The sequence below is a fragment of the Camarhynchus parvulus genome, chromosome 2 (assembly GCF_901933205.1).
Source record: "Camarhynchus parvulus chromosome 2, STF_HiC, whole genome shotgun sequence".
In the NCBI taxonomy this organism is placed as follows: Eukaryota; Metazoa; Chordata; class Aves; order Passeriformes; family Thraupidae; genus Camarhynchus; species Camarhynchus parvulus.
The window spans coordinates 92,296,386-92,319,333 of record NC_044572.1 but is presented as its reverse complement, the minus strand read 5'-3'; the positions used below and the strand labels follow the sequence as shown (position 1 = coordinate 92,319,333).

Here is a 22,948-nt window from a genome sequence, read left to right as displayed (position 1 = left end):
TGGGTGCTGTGGATCCTCTCCTCAGGACAATCCCACTGCGAAGCAGGGAGCCATACTTAAGATACAGTGTCTGGCAGTTGTTGACTCCTAATTTTGAAGTCCGCATTATTGATAAGTGTTATTTATAAAGTATATATCACAGACTGCAGGACAGGGTGAAGCTATAGAGCATAGCTTTTGAAAATCCGATGGATACAAAAGCCTTGCCAGCAGTAGTGTAAAAGTGGGCAGCCTAACATGCTGCTGCTGTAGGTACAGTAGTATAGGGGTGCTACAGGTTTCTATTTATGGGGCCACATGCTGAGACAGTGACAGCATGGCAGGGTAGTAAAAACCAGCACAGCATAAGGTAAGGATACCCATACCACCAGATAAACAAACCCCTTTCCCAAGTGCACTTCTAGTGAGCTGTCCGTCTCTTCCATCTGCACTGCTGCTGAGCTACTTTGGTATGGGAACTTTTTCCTAACACACTTTCCTGGGGTGGCCCTGACCTTTGAATTTGTCCAAGTAAGCCTGCTGCAGCCCTAAGAGCTTTTGTAATTACTGCCTGCTGCTTCCTTCTTTACTAGTTGGTAAGCACAAGCCTTGTGATGCCCACCTCTGTGCATCTGGTTTTTCCTACTCCACCAAGGAGTGCATTAATGTGCCAGGAAAAGGCAGCGTTGTCAGCTCTGCAAGCAAAGAAATGTACAAGCTTGGAGACAAATAAATGGTTTGGTAATTTTTCTTTGCCTTGAGGTTTTGGAAGCTTTAAGGTCTGCTCACTTTGTCAAAGCTGCCATGAATCCTGGTTGTAATGGTGTAGCAGATCAGCTGTAGGCTAGTGAACTTCTCCAAGGGCGGCTTTAAACTACAATGAGATGAGATACACCCTCCATTTGATGCAGTACCTCTGTATGTGAGCTGTTCCCTGTGGCTTTGGCTCCCTGCTCCATAGGCAGCTCTACATTCCCCAAGGTGTGTGCTGTAAGCCTGAATGGTTGAAAAGGGAAAATGAATGGAAGGAATGTCTTCTGTCTGAGAAGAGTCTGTCTTCATAGAAGGGAGGAGTAATCAATGCAAGTTTGGTAACAATCCTGGAGCCTCTCCAGCACATTTTCTGGTAGTCCCTGTGGAGCCTTTCTTGGTAAGTATCTTGAATGATGGACAAAACTGGCTTGCTCTGAACTTAAACTATGAGCCTGATAGTGAAGAGGTTGCTGATGGAAAGGGTGACCATACATATGGACTGATGTGCTTGGTAATTAAAAATAATCTTTATTATAACTTAAATGTGATAGGAAATATGGTGAGTACAAATGCCACAAAACTAAAAGAAAAAAATTAAAAAAAAAAAGTAGATATAAAAGGACACCTTGAAAGAATTCAACTGATGGGACAGGTGTAGTATAAAAACCATAACATGGCTATTTCACCTTCTGCAAAAAGAGTTTATATCCCTCAGTAAACAAGTAAGCATTTTGCACTGTACAAAATGTACTTTTTAATTAAAGGAAGAATATATATATTTATAAATATACAGGTATGTACATTCTTGTAACATTCACAGTAAAAAAAAACAAAACAAATAAAACAAATGACCCCTGCCTGCCAAAGTGTTTGGCTCACAAGGTTTCCTCTTGATGTGAACTGTTTGCAATATTTTCTATGTCATCAATGCAAATTTGGATACTTCAATTGACATCTAAATAGCATTTCATGCATAATGAACACAGTACAGGAACACTCTTCTGTTAAATTCTATTCACCTCCTCTGTTAACTTAAGGCTTGTAATCAACAGTTTGAAGCACTCGCTGTCTTTCAACCTTGCAGTGCAGGGAGGGGAGGTGTATTCACTTCCCCCTCTGTTTATTACTGCCTCCGAGGTCCACTTGAGTTTGTTCTGTTCTTTATATGGAAATCACTCTATAGAAACTACGCTCCTCTAATTAGAATGTACAAAATCCAATCCTGCCTGCAACTTGCAGGACAAAATAGTTTTGGGGACTCGTGCAATTAGCGGTATTCACTCCTTCTTCTCAGAATAAATAAATGCACTTTACCTTTTCATTTAGTTTTCAGAAACCTACATGATTGTTTGATCCCCCTCAGAAATTGCTGGATTAATGATGGTTTGCTGCTGGAGGGCAAGAGAATGGAATAAAAGACCAGTGGAGGCATTTAGAATGAGTCACCAAAGCGACGCCTCCCAGGGTTTACATCACGCTGTTTCTCAAGGCAAAACTTGTAGAACTTTCCCTGTATTTCATTACCAAGACACAACTGAGAAAGCTGAGCAGCGTTTCCTGCCACTGGAGTGTTGCTAGGGACACTGCATGGCAGCAGATACTTCATTTGGGATTCAAGGGGAAAACTTTGCATGCCTGCTCAGGTGGCCTCCTGATTGTCCTTGATAGACACAGTATCACATGTCTCAAGCTTTCACAACAGCTTCAAGGAAGTAAATATAATAGGAAAATATATGGAGATGCCAAATTCTAAAAACCTTACAGAAGTCTGTTGAGGCTGAATAACTGCAATTATATTATTTGTTTAGAATAAGTCAAGAAAGTATTGTTCCTCAGCATCCAACTGTTCCATCACGAGCTGCAACGAGGAGCCAATAGGAATTCTTAAGCTGGATTTTAGATTTTGCTTTTCTTGAAGAAGTCTGTAAATTGCTACATTTTGGAACATTCTCATTGAATTCTTTAAAGTCTTCCTTTTGTTCCCCATACTGAAGTGCAGCTCCATCCTACTTTAATGCCTGTTAAATATTAGCAGGTTCTTTTCCATCTAAAAAGCTGTGGCAGCTTCAGTTCCACGGCGGCTTCCAACTTTAACAAATTCCCGGGGAAATTTGTCCAGCTGTTCATATGCTAGTCTCCCATCTTCGCCTGAAAGCAAAATGATAAAGCATAATAATGTCTTACGTCATTGCCCTAGAATGTTTAAAATACTGGATTCTCTGCTGTTAGAAGGTACTGATGGACCAGTAACTTCTACCCCTTCTTAAACTTTATCTTGTTAGAAGCAATTTCAGAAATTATTTGGAAAAGTTAAACATGCTCTGAATGTTCAAATTATTTTTTTTTACTTCCCATATAACTTGTTTGGTTATCTAAAGACAGACAGAAGCAGATGAGGCTTGTATGATGAGGTGACTGTATCTTGCACACTTGTCATACTGAATGACCTATTGTGCTTCTCAAGGTCTCAGCTGCTGCTGTGATGTACTTGAGGTAAATGTTTATCCACTTCAACCTTGGAAAATATAAAGTTTATCCACCTCCCACTTCCTGGCACTTTAAAGAAGTGAGTCTATCTACAATGTTACTTCTATACTGCTGAAAATGAGGAAGCAATATGTTTGCTAAATATTATTGTGTCTTTCAACCTCTTTTTCCTTAGCTACTGCCATCTATATGCACTTCCACTAAGACAGCACTGAGACTAATGTGTTGAACTGGCAATTAGGAACCAAAAATGGTCTCTGTGTGTTATATAGAAGAATGGCAGAGCAATCAGAGTTTTCAAGTGTCCCTGGGCTACTTGTTTTATAACCTGAGAAATAACACATCCAACAGCAGACTGAATTCCTGCTGAAGTGGTGAATGGAAGAGAGCATATTTGAAGGGTTTGCATAATTAAAATAACACAAGGACACCTCCCCCATGGAGCAGAAATTCATGCCTAGCTGAAAGGCCAGAAAAACACAAATTTTCCGTGCCACTGAAGTACTGGTGCCCAGAAACTGTGCAGAATTATCAATTCTTTCTGTTTCTTAACTTCTCCTTTGCTATCCTTCCTTTTGCTACTTCCCCCTCCAGACTCACACAATTCAATTTCTCTTTTTAGCTCATTTTCAAAATGAATTATTTTTATGAATCTGTATTTTCTGACTTGTTTAAGTCACTCTGTACAGTTTTGTTTCAATTTACAGTCTCACATTTACATAGCTCAGGTGTCTTACATGCTGCTCTGTTAAAAAATAAAATTAAATACTGCTCTAAAGCAGGCAACTCACCAAGGGAGAGCAGGGTTTCAGATGCCACTTTTCTGATCTCTTCATTGTCAGACTGGCAGAGCGTGACCAGCATTTTAATGCTCTCAGTAGCCTGGGAAGTGCAAAGAGAACTGCATCAGCACCACACAGGACACTCTGGGGTTTTTCCACAACCTTGCATGTAAATAGGAACCATCCTCTGCACTGTCCTTCCCACTCCAAGCAAAGGGCTTTGGTGGAGACAGGAGGAATGGGTTTCCCTGAGGGGAAGCATTTGGAGGAGGTGTATTTTCTGCTGCTGGTGTGGACCCTTTCTAATTTTCCTACCCTATGCACTACATACATAAATCTGACAGACCAGCTATGTCTGCCACTTCTGACTGTAGGATAGGTAATGGACTGTGGACTGAGGCCATAAAATGCCAAGGCAAGGGTACAGCAGGGAAATGAACAGAAGGGATCTAGCAAATAGGTTTCCTATAAAGCATGTCAAGCCTGTGCTCACCAATATTTGCAGACTTCTGCCTTGCCTCTGCTATTTTTGGGAAGAAAGCAAGGAATAATCCTGTTCTGTGCAACAAAAATGTCAGGTCTTTGGGGAGAGCAGCTGTCATAGTGTGTCTGGCTGACTATTTAATACTACGAGAGAGATGAGTGAAAGGAAGGGCAGCTACTGCCCCAGTGTGACACCTGGAAGAGGCACTGAGCCATGGAGTTGGTATTTGTATGAGCCCTGTCAATCCAAGGGGCACAAGGCCTGCTCTGCATGCTCAGATTGAAGGCTTTGCTGCCAGAGCCATCACATCGCACCACCTTGTCTTCAGTGTGGCCACTCGTGTGTGACTCAGGGTGAGGCTGCACTGGTGCCTACAGCTCAAATGCTGAGAGTTATCGGGCCACAGCAACACAGAGCTTGCTGCCACCTGAAAAACCCCTCAGAGATTCACTGGGCCCTTGTGCAACCGACTGTGGATTAAACTGCCCCTGGGTTCCCCCATCCACAGCCACCTACGCATTGTAGCATTTCCACCTCTGAAATAGTAACTTCCAGCTTCAGCTTTTTCTTTGAAGATTCCAAATGATGATACTTTCCCGCAGTAGCTTTTTTGCCCAGCCATTCTCACTATTCAAGACTCACTGGAGCCACACTGCTCAAGTTAAACTTGTCTAGCTCCAGTTCCCACCACTGGTTCCTAGTCCGAGTTTTCCTGAGCAATCAAAAACCCCACTGCACCTGCATGCAGCAGAGATGTAATGTCCCTCACCATTGCCTCTCGGGGATGCCTGCTAGCTTCTCATTTAAGGGAAAGGTTTTTTCATATTAAACAATGCTGGATTATGTATTGAATGGCATCAGTTGTGACTGGGATGAAGTTACAGTTTAGAGCTGCCTTCCAGGGGACAGATTAGAGAGAGAAATAGTCAGTCCAAAGTGCATGTGTCTCATGGAACGTATTTTTTGTCCCAGTGTCCCATACCAGCCAGGCTTGGGTGGCTGCTGTCTCCCATGGCTCTGTACAACCAAAACAAAAGTGCATTTTCCCATCCTGTCACAGGATGGAGTGCAAAGATGGTACCAGATGCTAGCTGAAGCTGTAGTGCCCAGATGTTATGACCAATTATTTGTCACAAAACAAGCTGTGATCTCTATTTTCTGCTACAGCAGCCCACATGCATTAGAGCTCATTTTATCCTGGGAAAGCATTTATTTATCCTTCTCAGTCAGTACTATCTGGATTAACATTTTTTTCTCCGCGATGTGGAACTGAGTCTCCAGAAGTCAATATGAGAGGGAGGAAAAGATGATATGCAAAAGATAAAACTTTGCCAAGGTCACAGAACCCAGGTGTTTGTGGTTTAGAAGGTTCTAAACCATTCTCTTTATCTGAAAAGGGATGGAGTACAGCAACACAAAACAAAAACACTACTGCTGCTGTTATTGAAATGTCTGTTTTGTTGTTTGTACCTATCAGATGTCCTTTCAAAAGCAAAGCCAAGCACCACAGTGTATTCCTTGTCTCTTACCTTGAGGTATCTTAGAGCCAAGCAAGCTGCTTTCTGCAGCTGGAGGTTGGGTTGGGTTAGTGCTTCACAGTAATAAATCAAGGCCTGAAAACAGATAAAGAAGAACAGCAATGAAAATGTCTGTGCCTCCACAGAGAAGGGTGGAGCATGGAGGTATTGCTACCCTGTTAAAGGACAGCAATTGCAGCCTGCCTCCCTAGCAGTGAGCATGTGGGATGGCACAGGTGGGATAATTCCCTACAGCAGATCCAGGCCAGACCACCAGTCATAGATCAGCAGCTTCAGGGCAGCTTTTGGTGAGGAGAAGTTCATATTAAAGTGAGGTGCACAATCTGGCACCTTTGAAGGCCTTTAATCATACATCACCAAAGAGTTCTGAATGGGCCTTGGAGTCTAATATCTCAAGAGGTGGCCCTTGTGATGGTGTCTTTAATGTAGGGAAAATAATGAACTAGTTGGTGTAGACCCTGGGGAGACTTAAAATAATGATTACAATGTCAGCATGAGCTGCTAGACCAGTTTACTGCTTGACCCTAGAAATTAGTAGCTACTACTGGGCAGCAAATCTCAGCAGCACTCAGCTGCACAGTGAATTCATCTGCAGCATAGGGCTGCATAATACCCTCACAGAAGCCACTCTGTGGTCCTTCCTGCAGGCAGTGGACCAGGTATCAGCTACACATGCCTGTTCTAGGAGAAGGTTATATTTGCCCTGAGATGCTGCCTCCAGGAAGCTGGGGATGGGAGAAGGATGATATGAAATACCAAGAGGCTGCAAAAATGGAAGATGAAGTGGGAGGGCAAGCAAAAAGGGGACTGGATTGATAGACAAGAAAAGCAAAGACTTTTTCTCTTCCCTTTGCCTTCCTTCTGCCACTCTTCCTCTTCCAGCTGCCTTTTCTTTTGCTCTTTCCTGACAGAGAGCCAGATGGATAGTAGGGAAAGGTCTGCCATGAAAGGGTAGGAGCCAATCCCTAATTTCTTCTTATTCCTCCTTCTCCCCTCTGTTTAATTTCTGTGCTTAACCTGGCCCTGCTTGTTGCATTTGGTATCAGAGATAGACTCAAATCTTAGTCCTCACAGCTGAGCTGTGTTTGCCCAAGGCAGTCCATGCCCTCTGGAAATGCTGAGAAGTCCCATAGATGGCAGACTCCTTTGGGAAAAAAAAAAATTGAGACCTACATCTTTGCATGTTGGTGGTGCTGGGGACTGTTACCTTGAAGCCTTGGACTGAAGCCAAGTCTGAGACAGGGCAGCAGAAATGCTGAAGTGTGGAAGATAGCTGGAGAGCACAGAACTCAGTAAGTATTTGCAGTTTTGATTGGGACCTGTTTAGTGTAATGACAGGTAGAAACAGACTGGCATAAAGACAGAAACAGACCTGCACACGTGCAGAAAAATCAGACAGAATATCCCTCTGGATCAGCTTAAATCAAGCTTGGATCAGTAATTTTATATGCACAGATATTTGAGACATACAGGTAGAAAAAGGTCATGATGACACAGGTCTGTCATGTCACAGGTGATTTTCTGCCACTTACCTTCTCCCTGAAGTGCCTGTTTTCTGCAGTTGCTGTCAGAAGTGATGCCACAGTCTCACTGACTTCATTTTTATTTTCATTGAGAAGTAAAGCCAAAGCTCTTAAAACTTCCTGCTGTGGTGGAAGGTTATTGGAGTTTATTTTGGACACGTTGTGCTGCAGTTTTCCATCTTTCACTGACTGCAGCACCTGAACCACAGATGCTAGAAGTGCAAGAAAAAGGTCTGTGTTACTTACTTTATCCTCTCAGCACTTTGGATTGATTCTTTCCTCGCTAGCAATCCTTGATTTATACTACACACACTGAGGATACAAAAATATTCCCATCTGAGCAACTGCAGCATGGCAGTGTGTCTGCATGGGGAACTGTCTGGGCTTTAAGCTGGGCCAGTTTGTCAGACCTTCTTCAAGTGAGGAGGAGATGAGTAGATGGGCCCAAGTGCAGCACTTAGGCCTACCCAGAGCTACAGGCACTCCTGTCAAATCTCTGCTTTCTGCTGGAAGATGTCAATTCTCACCCTAACAATTGAGACCAAATATCCTTGCCAGTGTATTGACTTTCAGAGCACCCTTGTGAGAGCTTTTTCTGGATAGACTGATGTCTGCCAACAAGAGCTAGGGCTAATATGTTTCAGAGGTGAGTTGAAATGCCATTTTGCTTCCAGGCTTTTGAGCAAAAGCTCCCTCGTATGCCCAAATAAAAAAGAAAACTAGGCAAGGTTCCTCAAACTCCCTCTCAGACAGAGAATAAAACTTGGCTTGCCAGGGACTGCAGTTCAGCACACTTTGTGCAGCATCTGCTTCTCTCTTTAGCTCTTTAGCCTGCAAAACTCTGAGGTGCTGTGATCCCTTGGTCCCTGATAATTGCTCAGCACTTCAGAAGGTGTCTCCGTAACAGGTGGTGAAAGACCAAGACATCATCTGTCACAGACATATTTTATGAAAAATCCTTTTGCTAGGATTTTTTCTCCTGAGAAGCTGAGAGGCCTCAGAAACAAAATGTAAACAATAATTATCTGCTGCTGTGGAATGCAACAGCTGCATCTTTGATTGGTCCATGTTGGTTGTTTCTAATTAATGGCCAATCACAGTCCAGCTGTCTCGGACTCTCAGGTCAGTCACAAGATTTTATTATCATTCCATTCTTTTCCTTTCAAGCCTTCTGATGAAATCCTTTCTTCTATTCTTTTAGTATAGTTTTAATATATAATTTTCTTTTAATATAATATATATTATAAAATAATACATCAGCCTTCTGAAACATGGAGTCAAGATTCTCGTCTCTTCCCTGGTTCTGGGACCCCTGTGAACACCACCACAATCATCCAAGCTGTGGGCACAGAAAACTTCCCAGACCTTGGGCTCAGCCCACCACCATCAGCCATTCCCTGAAAAACAGTGCTTTCAGAACAATTTTTTCCCATTTGAATATGGAAATACAAATGACTGAGAGTCTATCTGCATCAGTTGCATGCACAACAGTTCAGCTTAATAGCCAGGACACTTTGTGTCTTTTCTCTCCTCCTTTTGTAAAACCAGCCTCAGGGCTGGACTGCCTTGTGTTGAGCTCAGAAGGACAGGGAGGTACTCCCTAAGCAGCCAGCAGAATTTATATACCCTACCTTCTTTTGCAAGCTGCAGCAAATAGCTCCCAAGGTCACTGACACTGTGGCTGGCAAAGTAGCTGTAATACTGAAAGACAGTAATGGTCTCGGAGGACATGCTGGAGTAGAGGACGGGCTCTGTCCGGTCCAGGATCTGAGACACCAGGATCCTGAAGACTGCAGGAGGCCATGGACAAAGGGACAGGTTAGTGAGAGCAAAAGCTGCTGGCAAAATTACACAATCCACTTCAAAACTGGAAAGAAAGAACCTCATCTGCAAGGCCAGATAAGTGATGTTTCTAAGTGATGTTCCCAATGTTTCTAAGCTCAGCTGCGGTTAGGTTAGAAGCTGGACAGGCCTTCTCCCTATCTGGATCTCATTGCCAGAGAATATCTTTGTAAGGATGAACCTCTGCCAGTTTACAGATGGCTAGTGCAGCTTCCTGTGCAATCAACAGAGCATCATTTCTACCTGACCAATATCCTGCATTGTAACCCCCCTCTCCACATGCACTGCCTGTACATCCCCACAGTGCCACCTAGGCAGGATTTGGCTTTGCTATTTCTCATGTCCCTGCACTAGTGTGACATGCAGAAACCTAGTCTGAGTCACTGCCTGTGAGAGCTGTAGCATGGAGCAGGAAGGAGAACACTGCCCAGTGTAGGCATCCACAGTGCAGGTGGCCACACCTGGGCAAATCAGCCTCCATCTCCCCATTCTGTCCAAGGGAGAGCTAGTCAGCATAGCTGGAGCTTGAGGTGTGGTACATCCCCCACAAGATAAGTACCTGTGCTCAGACAAACTCACTTGAATGTGGATTAATTTCATCCCAGTGCACTGTAATGGGGTATGGGAATTATATAGATACACAAAATTAAGTGCAAGGATTCCTGATTCACTGAATCACTTACAAATCTGTATTTGGGAATAGACTTTCTTTCTGGTTAGCTCATAAACCTTAAAACAGTATTTTCTGTTCTGTTAACCTCATCTTTTTTTTTTTTTGTTTGTTTCATTATTTGGGGCCAAAACTGTTTCAAGAGTTGTAACATTAGTTTTCAAATGAGATCTTGGAACTGTGGCCAAACAGATCTCCAAGGGGCTGGAAAACAAAGCTCAGTACACAACTGTTCTCCATTTTGACACATTTTTTTTGCAGCAGTTTGTACCTGTTTCTGCAAGTCCTGGACATTCCTCATTCACAGTGGTGGCAAAATTGATATCCAACTGCTTCATCATCTTGTCTGCAGAGGTGTGATACACTCCTGCAGGGCCAGTGCACTTCATCCAGAAAGCCAGCAGCGACAGCTTCTTGTGGAACTCTGGAATTGCTGGGGAAGACAAAATGAATAATGAAACAAAGCCATGCTGAAAGCATCCGCTTTGAGAAAAGAAGTAAGAATAAAGGACATCTCACCCAATCCCACTGATAAACAGTTACTGTTTGCTGGGTCTCCCTGAGCCACTACCTTCACAGAGCATGATAATGTGCTCACCCCAGATTTGTAACATGATTTTTCTGTTTCCCATGGTAATGTGAGAAAATTTGCTCCTGATCCAGTTCTTGGCACTGATGTCTCTTCCTCTTAAATAGCACAAAATACTAGGGGAACACCACAAATGGTCTGCACAAGTTTGGTCCCTGTCCTAGCACTACACTATGGCTTCAAGTAAGTCACTCAATTTTTGCCTCAATTTTCTGATATAGTAAATACACCTTGTAGTATTTACCTATCCTGCCAGAGTGTACATGAGGGTAACTATGTGTTTGTCAAACTCTTCCAAGTATTAAAATAGATGCAAAAATAAAAATAACTAAGAAGTTCTCCATAGAGACAACTAAAAATGAACATGTTCAAGAAGTTGTATTATGCCTTTGATATTGTAATGCAAATTCTGCCTTTCCTCAGGAAAAAAACCCGAAAGAAGAATTTGGGTCTTCAGAGGCGGAAGTATCCACACAACACCAATGACACCTGTCCATCTTCTGAACATCAAGCTGGATAAGAAGTCCTTTCTTTTCTCACTTGTGTATTTCTGGATACCAGCACTGAGGACAAATGTAGGTGACACCTGCCTTGACTGCTGGTGACCCTGAGCTAGCCCTTATTACAGTGACCTCTCCTGTACTGCTAGTGAGCTCTGCACAGTGATTATTTCAGCAGACACACATCCCCAGGCAAACCCCTGTCAGAAGGAAAGCCCCTAAGCTGTTTCTTACCATCAGTAAGAGAGGTGATGTTTCCCAAGTTCTCAGTGCTGATCTCGGCAATATTCTCCACCACGAGGATCTGCCTGGACAGCTTATCCAGGAGGTCTCTTGTCACAAATGGTGTTTTACTGGAGAACACAATTTGCTGGTGAAGGAAAATGGGAAGAGACAAAAATGAGTCATTGAACCAAAAAGAAACCCAGCCTCAGAAAAACCAAAAAAACTCCAAAACACCTGAAGTGCAACAACAAATTCATTGCCTCGAACCACAGGATCTTCTTAACTTAAAAAAATTTTTGGTGTTGGGATATTTTTTGGTCCTGGTTGATATGCATCACTGCTTGCATCTTCAATATCTACATCCACATCCAGACACCTGAGAATCCAAGTAGCCATTTGCCTAAGTAATTTCTGACTTACACATTCCACAAAGTTAAAGAAACCCATCGCCACGAGACTTAAAGCCAGGCAAGAATATTAGCCTGACTTCCACACAACACGGGCCATAGACTTTCAGGACAACCCTGCATAGAGGAAGATCACAAGTTGCTCTTTCTCCACTCCATTTCAGCTTTGATCAATTACTTAGGTGCCTTTATTAATTTTATTAATTAATTAATCCTTGCTAATACTCCCTACTGCTCATATCTGCATCTTCTTCAGCAGTCTATCAGTCTATGTAAATGACGTTCATATCAAATCTGCTTTGTGTGTGGATGTGGTTCAAGTTCACCTGGCTCACCTGCATATTTACTGTATACTCTTGTATTGAAACCAAAAATCTCCCTTTTCCTCATAGCGTGAGTCAGCAGAGTTTCCAGCTCAGCCCTAAGGGTGCTGGAATCAGGCTCACACTCTATTGCTTCTATGAGCCTTTGGGAAAATAGTGCTAATTATAACTAAGATGGAAGAGTAAAATAATTGTGAAGAGGAAGTTGCAGCATGTTTTGATTTGTCAGGAAAACCCTGACGACCTCACTTACTGGATGTTTAAATTTGCATTTGCCATGCATGGGCTCTGAAAAAACCTACAGAAAAACTCCTCTAGCTGTGACCATGAACTGACAATTTTGATGTCCCGGGGGGCTGTTTCATGCTGCCTTCACCGTGCCTGCTGCAGACAGAATCTCTCTGCCTCATGAACAAAAATTCATCTCTGCTCTTGAACGCTGCAGGCTCATCTGGGGCTCAGTTAAACAGTGGAGACAGGGTTCCTGTTTTACCTCTGAAGACACACTGGTTTAACTGGGAACCAACTCCACTCCCAGCAATGCCAGCAGGAGTTTGTAACCCAGAGCAGAGGATGCCCCTGTCCCCCACTGCCCTGCCCCTCAGCCCTCCTGGGCAGCTCATGCCAAGCCCTCCTTAGTTCACGTGTCAGGTCTGCTCCAAAATGGGCCAGGATGGAAATGATGGAGGCACCTCTGGTTGGTGCCACCATCCAACCCCAGCACGGTGTCTGTCCCAGCCCTGAGCTCCCACTGCCTCACAGGAGCAGCGCTGACCTTGCCAGCCTGCATGCAGGAATGATTTTAAAATAAATGCCCAAATGAGGCGGGGCTGGTACCTGAATGAGCTGGGTGCAGTACTGCAAGTGCTTAACTATGGTTATATCCAGGCTGTCGTTGCCTGTGGTCAGGGGCAGAGGGCTGCCAGCCACGCTGGTGCCCACGCCCGTGTCCTCGGTGAGAGCTTCGCTCAGGTGGCCTCTGGCTTCTGGGTGCTCCGTCCTGTAACTGGGGAGGAGGCAGGAGGAGGAGGAGGTCAGTGCAGGGCCAGCAGCTGCCACAGCAGACACACACCCACACCCACAGCCCCACTCACACACAAGGGGATGAGCAAAGAGCACGGCAGAAGAGCTGAAAGTGCACAGAAACCTGGTGATGGGCACATCATATCACAAAGGAGCAGGGCTGTCCTGCCTGGGTACAGGAGGGACATGCCCATCTAGGGGACACACCTGTCCCCTGACTGGCTTGCCCTGAGTGATGTGATGTCCTCAACAGCAAGGTTTGTCGTGGTTACTGTCCCTTGGTGGTGACAGCTTTCTCCCATCTGTGATGTATCACCTGCCTAGTCACTCTGGATTAAGAACCATGACAATTTGTACCTTCCCAAGCACTGAGCTGCTAAGAACAGCTCTGTGCTTGCAGAGTCCTCCTGCTATCAAATTTAAGGCTCATTGCAGAAGGAAAGGAAAACCACTGCTGAAGTAAGAGACATGATGTTTTCATATGCAGTTTTAGACACAATGTGTACAGCTTACTTTGCCAATTGTTTCTGCAAGAGTGTTGAGCTAGTCTTACTGTGTTTTAAATCATTATTTCCAATATTGTCTTGCTGCACAAATGATCCTCCCCATGTTTAAATGCAAAGCCTGAGGTCAGTCCCCAGATGGCAAGTGTGTTTGGCTGCAAGTTCAGAAGTTTCAACACTTGCAATCTTTACACTGAGTCACACACTTACACATCTAAAAATGGAAGCGGGAATCTGCACTGTCTGGGGATGAGCCAGAGGGGAAAAAAAGAAATTTTAATTTCTGTTTTAACTGGTTGAAGCTAGATCCTTAAATCAGCACAGACTGGACTGAGGTCAGAGTGCCAGTTTAGCAACCAACATGATTTCCCAATTTTTTTTTTCCCACTGAGTCTTATTCTAGAATGAGGACATGAGATGATGGGAACTGCACGGTGGTTGCTCATTGCACTCAAACTGCTTTAAGCAAGCTGTGAGTAGAACAGCTCCCTGGCTGGAAAGCACAGGCAGGGAGGGAACTGTGTTCCTTTCCTTTTTTCCAGCTCTAGTGCCGCTTACGTGCCTGCTGGGCATCGTGTCAGCTCAAAGGAGGCAAACATGCTTTTAAGATCTAATGATTGAAGCACAGCACCCTAAAGTCACACAACAATGGCAGGCCACGGCACAACACCACAGCTTTTTTTGTTTTCTGTGTTTTTGCTTTTTTTTTTTTTTCTCAGAAAGACCAAAAGTGATGAAAGAAGGGCAGGTAACACGCAGGGCCATGAACAGAGTACCAGTCATCACTCTTACATTCCAAAGGCAACCTACATCATGCTGCTTAAATCTGGCCCTGTGTTATTGTTACTGACAAGATTAATCCACTGCAAAGACTCATTCGGCTAGAGAGAAAAGACAAAGGGAGGGGGGAAAAACCACAGAGGAATTAGTAATTACATCCAAGGAAAGCCAGGTCCAAACCTATGTCAAGGAAGAGGCTCTGCCAGTATTGATGTCAGCCTAATTTAATTTACCTTTCTCCTTTGGAGGACAGATTGCATATATTTGAACAGAGGGAAAAAAATGGTCCTGGAAACTAAAGATTTTGTATGCAGCAGCCATGGGGAGCCCTCTGACCCTAAAACTCATCAAGGATTAGTCAGTCTTCCTTGAATAAATTGTGCACCAGGATCCCCTGTTAGTGACAAAGAGCCAGGGTGTCAGTTTGGCGTAAGCACAGCTGGCAGGTACTACAAACTTACCTATTCTTCTCAATCTCAGTATCTGAAAATACCGAGTCTGCACCTCCTCCACCATTACAAACCTCCACACCACCACCATCCTCATCATCAAAGTCAGAGGTGTTCAGGAAATCAAAGCTTTCTAAAGCACTTTCAACTGTTAGACTTAAACTGGAGGACCTGCTTCGGCTTACTGCTGGCTTGCACTGCAAAGGCAGAACGAACCAATGAAAACCCCAGATATTAGCTACTACAAGAAAGATAAGAAAAAAAAATTGATAAAGCTTAAAACTTCAAATTCTTCATTTTATTTTTAAAACTTCATTTTATTGGGTGTTTCATTTCAAGCCTTCATATTCATAGCATATACAATCAAAGCCTGAGAACTGGAGAAAGCCTTTCATTCCTCCTCCCCTCCTCATGCTACCCACTCTCTTCCCCAAAGGAAAACCCTCAAAGGCAAAATTCAACATGTTTTATAGAAATGAGAAATACTTCTTGAATCCAAGTTTCGCAGCTCTCAGCATTTTGCAAAAGGAATGATGGGAATTAATGCAATGGAAGTTGAAAGGGGAAGGCACATTCCTTAATTGCTGTTCTAGCTACAGAAGCCAATTTATACATATCCAATGGCACTGCCTGATTTATTCCAGACGTAACTCTAACAGACCTTAGCCAGGAATGAATTTCATCCCATAGCTGCACATTTATTAATGGAATGAAAGGAGTTTTGCGGCCTTTGAAGCCAAATGGATTATCAAGGAAAAATAAGGTATCCGATTGCTAGGTGACAGAGAAAGGCAGTATTGTAACTCAGAAATTAACAACGCTAGAGAGAGGGGGCAAACCATCCCCACCTCACTGCAGGGAAGAAACGCAAAGGACCCTTGCTGTTGCTGCAGGAAGTATGAAATACCCTGGCCCCAGGTGGCAATTCATCCACATGTGCCCTCAGAATTGCTTCCAGGGTTATCCTGAAGAATCAGATGTAACTTGAGGGATCATCTCCATTGGTTGGTGCAATGACTTCATCTTTCATACCATGTGATTATTTGATCAGAAACAGTCATGAGCCACTGGTGCCACATCCTCCAGTCCCAAGCAGGAGCCATGACTTTGTCTCAGCTCACAGAAAAATGCATTGGCCTCGGAGGAGTTCAGATCCAGCACCAGCTGCTGTAGAGCTGAAGGGAGCTGGAGTTCCATTTGTAATTCATTTGCATACAATACTAATGGTCATACATTTGCACTTAGGATGTTTTAGACCTTAAACTGACTGTACAGTCAATAGCTGATCAAACACACTTCCCAACACATCTGTGACAAGGGTGAGTGCTGTATCCTACTTCTTGTGCAGCACCAATAGTTTCAGCTTCCATTTCCTTCAGGGCTTGGTAGTGCAGCTTCTTCAAGCAAACGGGAACAGCAACATGTGGGCCATTTTCTCTGCTCATCTAATACAGCCAAGAGAGGTTTCTTCAGCCTCAGCTGGATTCCAGCTCAACCCTTCTGCACGAGGAGCCCTTTTCTGCATGGTTGCTGGTGATGCTGAGTGCCAGTCTGCGAGCTGACCAACAGGTGACACCCAGACTTCAACAGATGTGAAAGGCGTCCATCTCGAGTGTGCAGGAATCCTGTCTGCACATGTCCATCCTCTCACCCCCATCCCATGTCTGTCTGTAACATCTGCTCAGAGCAGCCTAAATAAACAGTCTCCATTGTCTCTCTGCCCTTTGGATAGTTGATCTTTTGTACCAAGTTAGAAAATACTAGTAATGATACCTTTGCCTGCTCAAACCTCTCTAGGAATAAATAATGCCAGGAACGGTGGCTGCAGGCTGTCAAAAAAAATGCTTAATTTGGGAAAGTACCATGCAATGGAAATAAGGAGGTTAACAAAGTTTCTTTGAAAAAAGATAATGCAGAAGAATAAAGGATTCCCTCCTTCCTCTTTAGCCATGCTTTTGAGTTATGAGGCTTAAATGACTAGCAGACCAACTTGCATATGAATATGAAGCATTTGAAATGATTATTTCCCATATAATACTGTTTGCAGAGTAATGTGTCATGAGTTGTTATTCACGGGGGAGATACAAGTAAACATATTAACAACACACATGCAAACCCCTTTTCTTCTGATTTTTAACATTATTCTCTGCATCTTGATGTGATGACAGGATGTCTTTCATTATGAAAATGGATGAGGGAAAAAGGAAAAGGCCATGCCTAGGTGACATGGGGACAGCAACTTTCAGTGACAATTGTGTTTCTAAATCCCTTTGGCAATTTAGAAAATTCAGCTTCTATGGCTACAAGGCCTGATCCTCAGCTGGTGTAGTTTTGCACAGCTCCATGGAGTTCAGGGGCAGCATGCTAAAGTACACCCACTGAGGATGTGACTCATAGATTTCAAAGGCAGAAGTTTGGCTATATGTGATCCCCAGTATGGCACAAGCAATGGGTTCACAAGAGGTGATTCACAATGGTTCACAAAGCATTCAGAGAAGGGTATGATTTAATTACCCTCCTGTCACAGCACCTTTTTCTCTTTCCCCCAGGTTTCGATAAAAGATCTGTTGCTTGAGGACACAAGGCTATGGTAAGCACATTGCTGACAAAAGTTTAAAAATGCAACATTGTGAAAGGATGCTCCAAGCAGGAGCAAATCTACTGCTACCAGGGAAGTCTACTATTCTCCAGAAAGCCTACTTTGATGTTTGCAAGGCAGGCAAGGACATTCTACCTGCTCAGATTTTCTTTAGGGTAGCATTTTCTGAAAATGTACTCACTTTTAGGATGTCATCTAGATGCATCACTTCTTGATCCAGGTCCTGAAACTCTTTATACTGCTCTTTATGTGGCTCAAGAGCTAAGAGAAGCCCTTGCAAGGCTTCCTCAATGCTTCCATCAAGATAAGACTTATATCCTTCTGATTCCCCACTAATGGATCCCTCACAAGGCAGCCTCTCTGGGGTCAGGGGTGTCTCTGCTGACGTAAGCCTTTTGACCAGCTGCTTTGTGATGTTGCCCTCATAGGTATCCAGCTCCACAGGCTTGAGTTCTGAGCCTTCATCCGTGTCCTGCAGCAGAGACACTGGGACACTCGTTTCCACAAAGACATGATCGCTCCCAGCATCAAAGACCTTTTGGCAAACTTCAGGAGCTGCCCTGGGGGTGTTCTTGCTCTCAGCCACCGCTCCCTCTCCGTGGAACAGCAGGTACTTTGGCTCAGCAACAGAGTCTCTGCGGGAGTCGCTGCTGCTACAGTCTAGGCTTGAGCTCTGGGAGGACTCCAGGGCTCGGTGCTGGGTGGGGGTGGCAGTGATGTCAGGGCTGGAGCTGACATGAGCACACGAGGACTCTGCTGAGTTGGCAGGGGGCACAGCATCTTCATAAGGCAGGTCACCAAAAGTGAAGGAGAGAGGCCGCTTCTCAGTGGCTGCTGTGCCATTTTCAAAGACATCATCTGGCAAATTCGACTGAAAAGATAATAGGGAGAAAGTGTTTATCAATGCAGCATTGGAAAGAGCAAAAAAATAACAGCATGTGCCCAGGAAAATAAAAGGCAAGGCAAAAGATTAAAGAAGCATTCGAGACTTGAGAGATGGAAAGAATATTTTAAATCAAACTTCCGCTTTCATCTGGCACAGCTCCTCAATTTCAGCATGAAAACTTCTGGAAAACCTGTGCTCAGCCATGCCTCTGCTAAATAGAGAGCTCTAGGAAATGATCTCCAGAGAGAGTCATGAAATCTGCTCACCCTACTATATCCTCTCAAACAGCATTTCCAGTGCACTGCTCTAGTTCCTGTACCATGGCTCTTTTTAATGAGATTGTACACAAGCCACCTTGTCTGCATTTTCCTACTCATAACAGATTTATGTTCTACTCATTTTCTGACTTCTAAAGTCGCAATCTGTAAAATGTAACACAGTTTGCTCCAAAAGTTTCTCTAGTGTCATGGTGGTTAAGTGGTGATAGTACTGTGCTATTTCTTTTTATCCAATGTCCTGCATGTGGTATGGATGTCTGTAACAACTGTTGAACATTAGTTATACAGGAGTCCTCTCCAACATGAGTTTCTGCTGAAATGGGTCAGCAAAACTGGTGGTGTATTCAGCAGAACACTGATCATTAAAGAAGCAAAAACATCATATGCAGACTCCAGACTTATCAGGGCAGATATATATCTATGTTCATCTCTGACTGACATACGGGGAAAAATCACTACAGGAGTCACAACCTGCCTATCCAAGCTACAAACCCTGCTTTGTTATGTGGCCAGCTCATGGAAATGCATGGCACAGATGGAAGGCAACTACTATTTTGCTGACAATTTGCTGGAAAGAACTGCAGGCATCCACATCTTGTTAAGCTTAAGGTTTAAATGTCCAAAACTTAACTTTTTTTTCTAGTATTATTAGCAGCTTTTTTTCCCTAAACATAATCATAGCCAAAGGTCTATTTCTTCTTTCTCTTGACATGTGTATGCTTTTAGCTTCTGAAAGTCATGTTACTAGGTAAATGTAGAGCGTCAGTCAGTGTAGCAGGTGATCTTTAAGAACATTGGTGGCTTGTACTCCTGCCCTGCTCTCTGCCCACAGATAGTTGACTTCTGATCATTATCTCTGTAGAAACCAAGAGGAATTTTGATTTAATGTGAACTGCATGGGCTCACAGTTATGTCCTGCCCTCTAATCAGTCAGCAAAATGAGCAAGTTGCAACAGAGAGCGACACACGAAGCATGCGTGGGAATGGAAATGCCACACAGGAACTGAAAAAATCCTTCACCAAACAAAAACCAGGACTCACATATAGCTCTAGCTCTGCTTTTGGGCTTAGCCTGAGCGATGGCAGGTCACTAAAAGAGCGACTGCGACGAAGCTTGTCAAAGAAAGTGTCTTGAAGAGCATCTAAGATTGTCAACTTTGGCCTGTCTTGCAGGGGATGCAGCCATTTCTTCAACAGTTAAAGCAAAGAGGGTGTGAGGAAGGGCAAGTTAAATGAATGCTTTGCAGCAGAGTACTAAGTTACAGGCATGGGATGTGGCACTTGCAAAGTTAATCTCTGTACAGATGGCCTGATTAAGCATTCAGAATTCAATTCATGCAAAATGTAGGAACACCCTGTGAATATCTTCAGTACAGGGGCAAATTTTATCACAGGATACTTAAAAATACTTGTGCTATAATAGTTGCTTAACTACTGCTGCAAAATGAAAACACATTTTTTAAAGATTATTCAAGCATCACAGCAGTCAGGCAGGAAGGATAGGTATGCATTAATTGGCCACATAGTTTCAAAGATGCCAGGATCATAGTCACCTTCTTTTAGGATTAGCAGCTAGGAATGCACTTGCTTTATAAGTATTTGTAAGAGTAACCTCCTGGTACCAGGGCACAAAAAGCTTAGACATGTAAAGCAGTGAAATGTTTGCAGTGTTTGAACTGCTCTAAGGTTTCTCATTACATAAACACGAAGCCAAGCAGAGCTTACAAAGAATGAGTGGTCCTTGAAGGTTGGTGTTTCAGGAGTGCCTTGGCTGTACATGGACATTCTCCTCTGGAGAGCAGATGCCTTGCTCACATTTCCTGTGGATGGGGTCAAATCTTCAACATCAAAGGGGCTATGGATACACAAGCAAGAGGGGAGAAAATAAAAGGTTGTTAGGCTGAGCAAGATAGACTTTCAGGTCCATAGAAAGCATTTTTGAAAGGGTGGTTTATTAGCACATCAAAACCCAGAGGTAACAAGTTTTTAAACTGAAGTGTTTAAAGAAAATGTTGTTAATTAGACAGCAGTCTCAGTAGTGTGGTTTTTGGTTCTGATAAAAGTGTTCCTCAGAAATAATTTCTGTAGTGTAGTCTGATGTTATTCTTCTCACATGAAAAGTATTCGTGCATTTGAGTTGCCAAGTGTCACACTTGCTAATGAGAAAGGTGCTCAACTATTAATAGAGCTGTTGCATTGTAAAGGAAACCAGGAGCTGTTATTGCTGCCTTCATGTTTATTGCATTACAAGAAACATCACACATGATTGCAAAAAGTTAAATGCATCAATGCTTCTTCAGAAATGACATTTACTTATTTCATTAAAATGCAGTGAGAATTGGGTTTGTATCCTTAGGCTACCAGCTCACCTATGCTGACCAATGTGAATAGAAAACACCAAGAGATTTCCCATCACTCTTGTGGTGTATGAAGCCCTTAAAAGCCAGCTTTTCAAGATGGGCCAGTTCCCGAACTTTGCTAAGCTAGTGTAAATCCATAAAATGATTTTTAAAAAATATTAAATATATATAAATATTAAAAATATATAAATTATATATATATGAGCACTCAGTTATATCCCATTTTTAAGCTTTGAAGTAAGCTTTAGGCAATTCTGAGATCTATCATCACTAAACAGTTCCCATAACTTGTAATGTCAGTTCTTACCAAACCTAATTTAACAGCTGAAACTAGGCACAACCCTCTTTACCACAGGAAAAGCAGGCAAACTGTGGCTGACCATGAACTACTTCTCATATACCAAACTTGGGCCACAGTTCCTTCACAATCTTCCTTGGCAGGAAAAATATGGAGAGAACAACCCACATGGATGAACCATTTTTCTTTGGCTGAAGTTTTACAGTTGACTGATTGATTGACTGACCAACTGACCAAAAAGTTCTACTTACTACCAGGTGATCTCAAGGTTGAGCTTTACTGTGCCAAGGTCATTAATGTCTACTGCAACCACCTGAGGCCGAGCTGCAAACAGGTCTTTTGTCTCACAGGTTACACTTCCCACAAGGATATGAGTAGCAAGCCCTTTAACTTCTGTGACCTGTAAGAGACAAGAACAGGATATTTAGGACCACAAAAGGCATTGCAATCCCTAATCCCAAGATAATAGTTTTAATTGTCTGGCCTGGCCCCTTGCCAAAAAGCTTCTAAAATATTATTGTCTGTTGCATTACTTAAGGAAAAAATCTGGGTGTGGTGGTGGTTTTGTTTTGGTTTTTTTTTTTTTAGGAAATGCATAGTTGCATATGATCATGATTCCATGTTTTCTTTATGTTTTTCATAGGAGTCAGAAGAGGACAACCATACTGGCTCAGACCAAGGGGCTGTCTAGTCTTGTATTTGATCTTTTGCACTAATGATAACCAGTGCCCAAGGGAAGAGTGAGAACAGGGAGGCCATAGTGTGTCTCAGCAGTTGACAAATTCCTGACTGGGAATCTCCTGATGTAACTTGTCTAATTAGTAATTCCCAAGGGAGCTCTCTTCCAGGTATTTCTCTCTTGTAACTCTGAAGCCATGTAATTGTTTGCACCAAGGATGGCCTTTGGTGAGGATTTCCACAGATCTACTGTTGAGGAACCACCTCTGTGTATGTTGTTACAGTACGAGTAGAGCACTATTCATATTTAGAGATACATTTGCCTGCGAATTCAGAGTGACAGTTCCATATGCAGCTCCTACACAAACCAGCCTTTGGCTGTTTGCTTGAAAGTCAGTTCTTGAGCCTTTTATGTGAAAGTGTTTGGACAGAATCCAAAAAGGGAAGAGAATATACACATTAACCTTAATAATACTGGGATTCTTGTGCACTATAAAAAGGGGTTCTCTCCTAACTTTCCACCTTAAACCTGTGTGTTAGATTGAGGAAAGTGACTCACCATGTGTCACAACTTGCCTTCCATTGAAAACCTACTGTCTCACGCATCTGGGATTATTTTGGTTGTGGGTTTTGTAATCACCTCCATGTTTTGTCATAACATCTTTGCAGTGTCTATGAGGGCCATTTCCCCTAAAACTTTCAAGACATTCTTCTGTTTAAGCTTCCTAACCAAGGACATCTGGAATGGTTTCTAGGAGCAATTTCTAGACAGGGATGAGAGAATGGGTATCTCTATGCTGAAGGCTTATGGAAAAGAAAGCATATTGACTTCCAGCCAGGAGAAAACTGGGTTGGGACACTGAGGGCAATGAAGAGATGGAACAGTGATGAAAAGACTCCAGTTTGGGAAGAAAATCTCTCCCACAGCTCTCACAAATGGATTAGTCTTGTAGTATCTAAACTGGACAATACTACAGAACTTTAGTAGGTGT

At 43.1% G+C, this 22,948-nt stretch overlaps 1 protein-coding gene across 6 annotated transcripts in view; it reads right to left on the bottom strand.

The window, feature by feature from the left end:
* Nucleotides 1–1,461: 1,461 nt before the first annotated feature.
* Nucleotides 1,462–22,948, bottom strand: part of RIPOR2 (RHO family interacting cell polarization regulator 2) — a 109,575-nt gene continuing 88,088 nt past the window's right edge. For 5 of the 6 annotated variants that reach the window (XM_030971904.1, XM_030971905.1, XM_030971907.1 and 2 more), the window contains exons 11-22: nucleotides 21,530–21,678; nucleotides 20,346–20,475; nucleotides 17,638–18,327; nucleotides 14,870–15,054; nucleotides 12,940–13,108; nucleotides 11,382–11,517; nucleotides 10,330–10,491; nucleotides 9,178–9,336; nucleotides 7,556–7,758; nucleotides 6,015–6,098; nucleotides 4,011–4,101; nucleotides 1,462–2,880 (exon numbers count right to left, since the gene is read on the bottom strand). In XM_030971904.1, the coding sequence (XP_030827764.1) occupies nucleotides 2,780–2,880; nucleotides 4,011–4,101; nucleotides 6,015–6,098; nucleotides 7,556–7,758; nucleotides 9,178–9,336; nucleotides 10,330–10,491; nucleotides 11,382–11,517; nucleotides 12,940–13,108; nucleotides 14,870–15,054; nucleotides 17,638–18,327; nucleotides 20,346–20,475; nucleotides 21,530–21,678 (2,259 nt within the window). In that variant the 3' untranslated portion in view covers nucleotides 1,462–2,779. Of the gene's footprint in view, nucleotides 2,881–4,010; nucleotides 4,102–6,014; nucleotides 6,099–7,555; nucleotides 7,759–9,177; nucleotides 9,337–10,329; nucleotides 10,492–11,381; nucleotides 11,518–12,939; nucleotides 13,109–14,869; nucleotides 15,055–17,637; nucleotides 18,328–19,661; nucleotides 19,809–20,345; nucleotides 20,476–21,529; nucleotides 21,679–22,948 lie in introns of all 6 variants that reach the window. The other variant, XM_030971908.1, reaches the window with a different exon arrangement.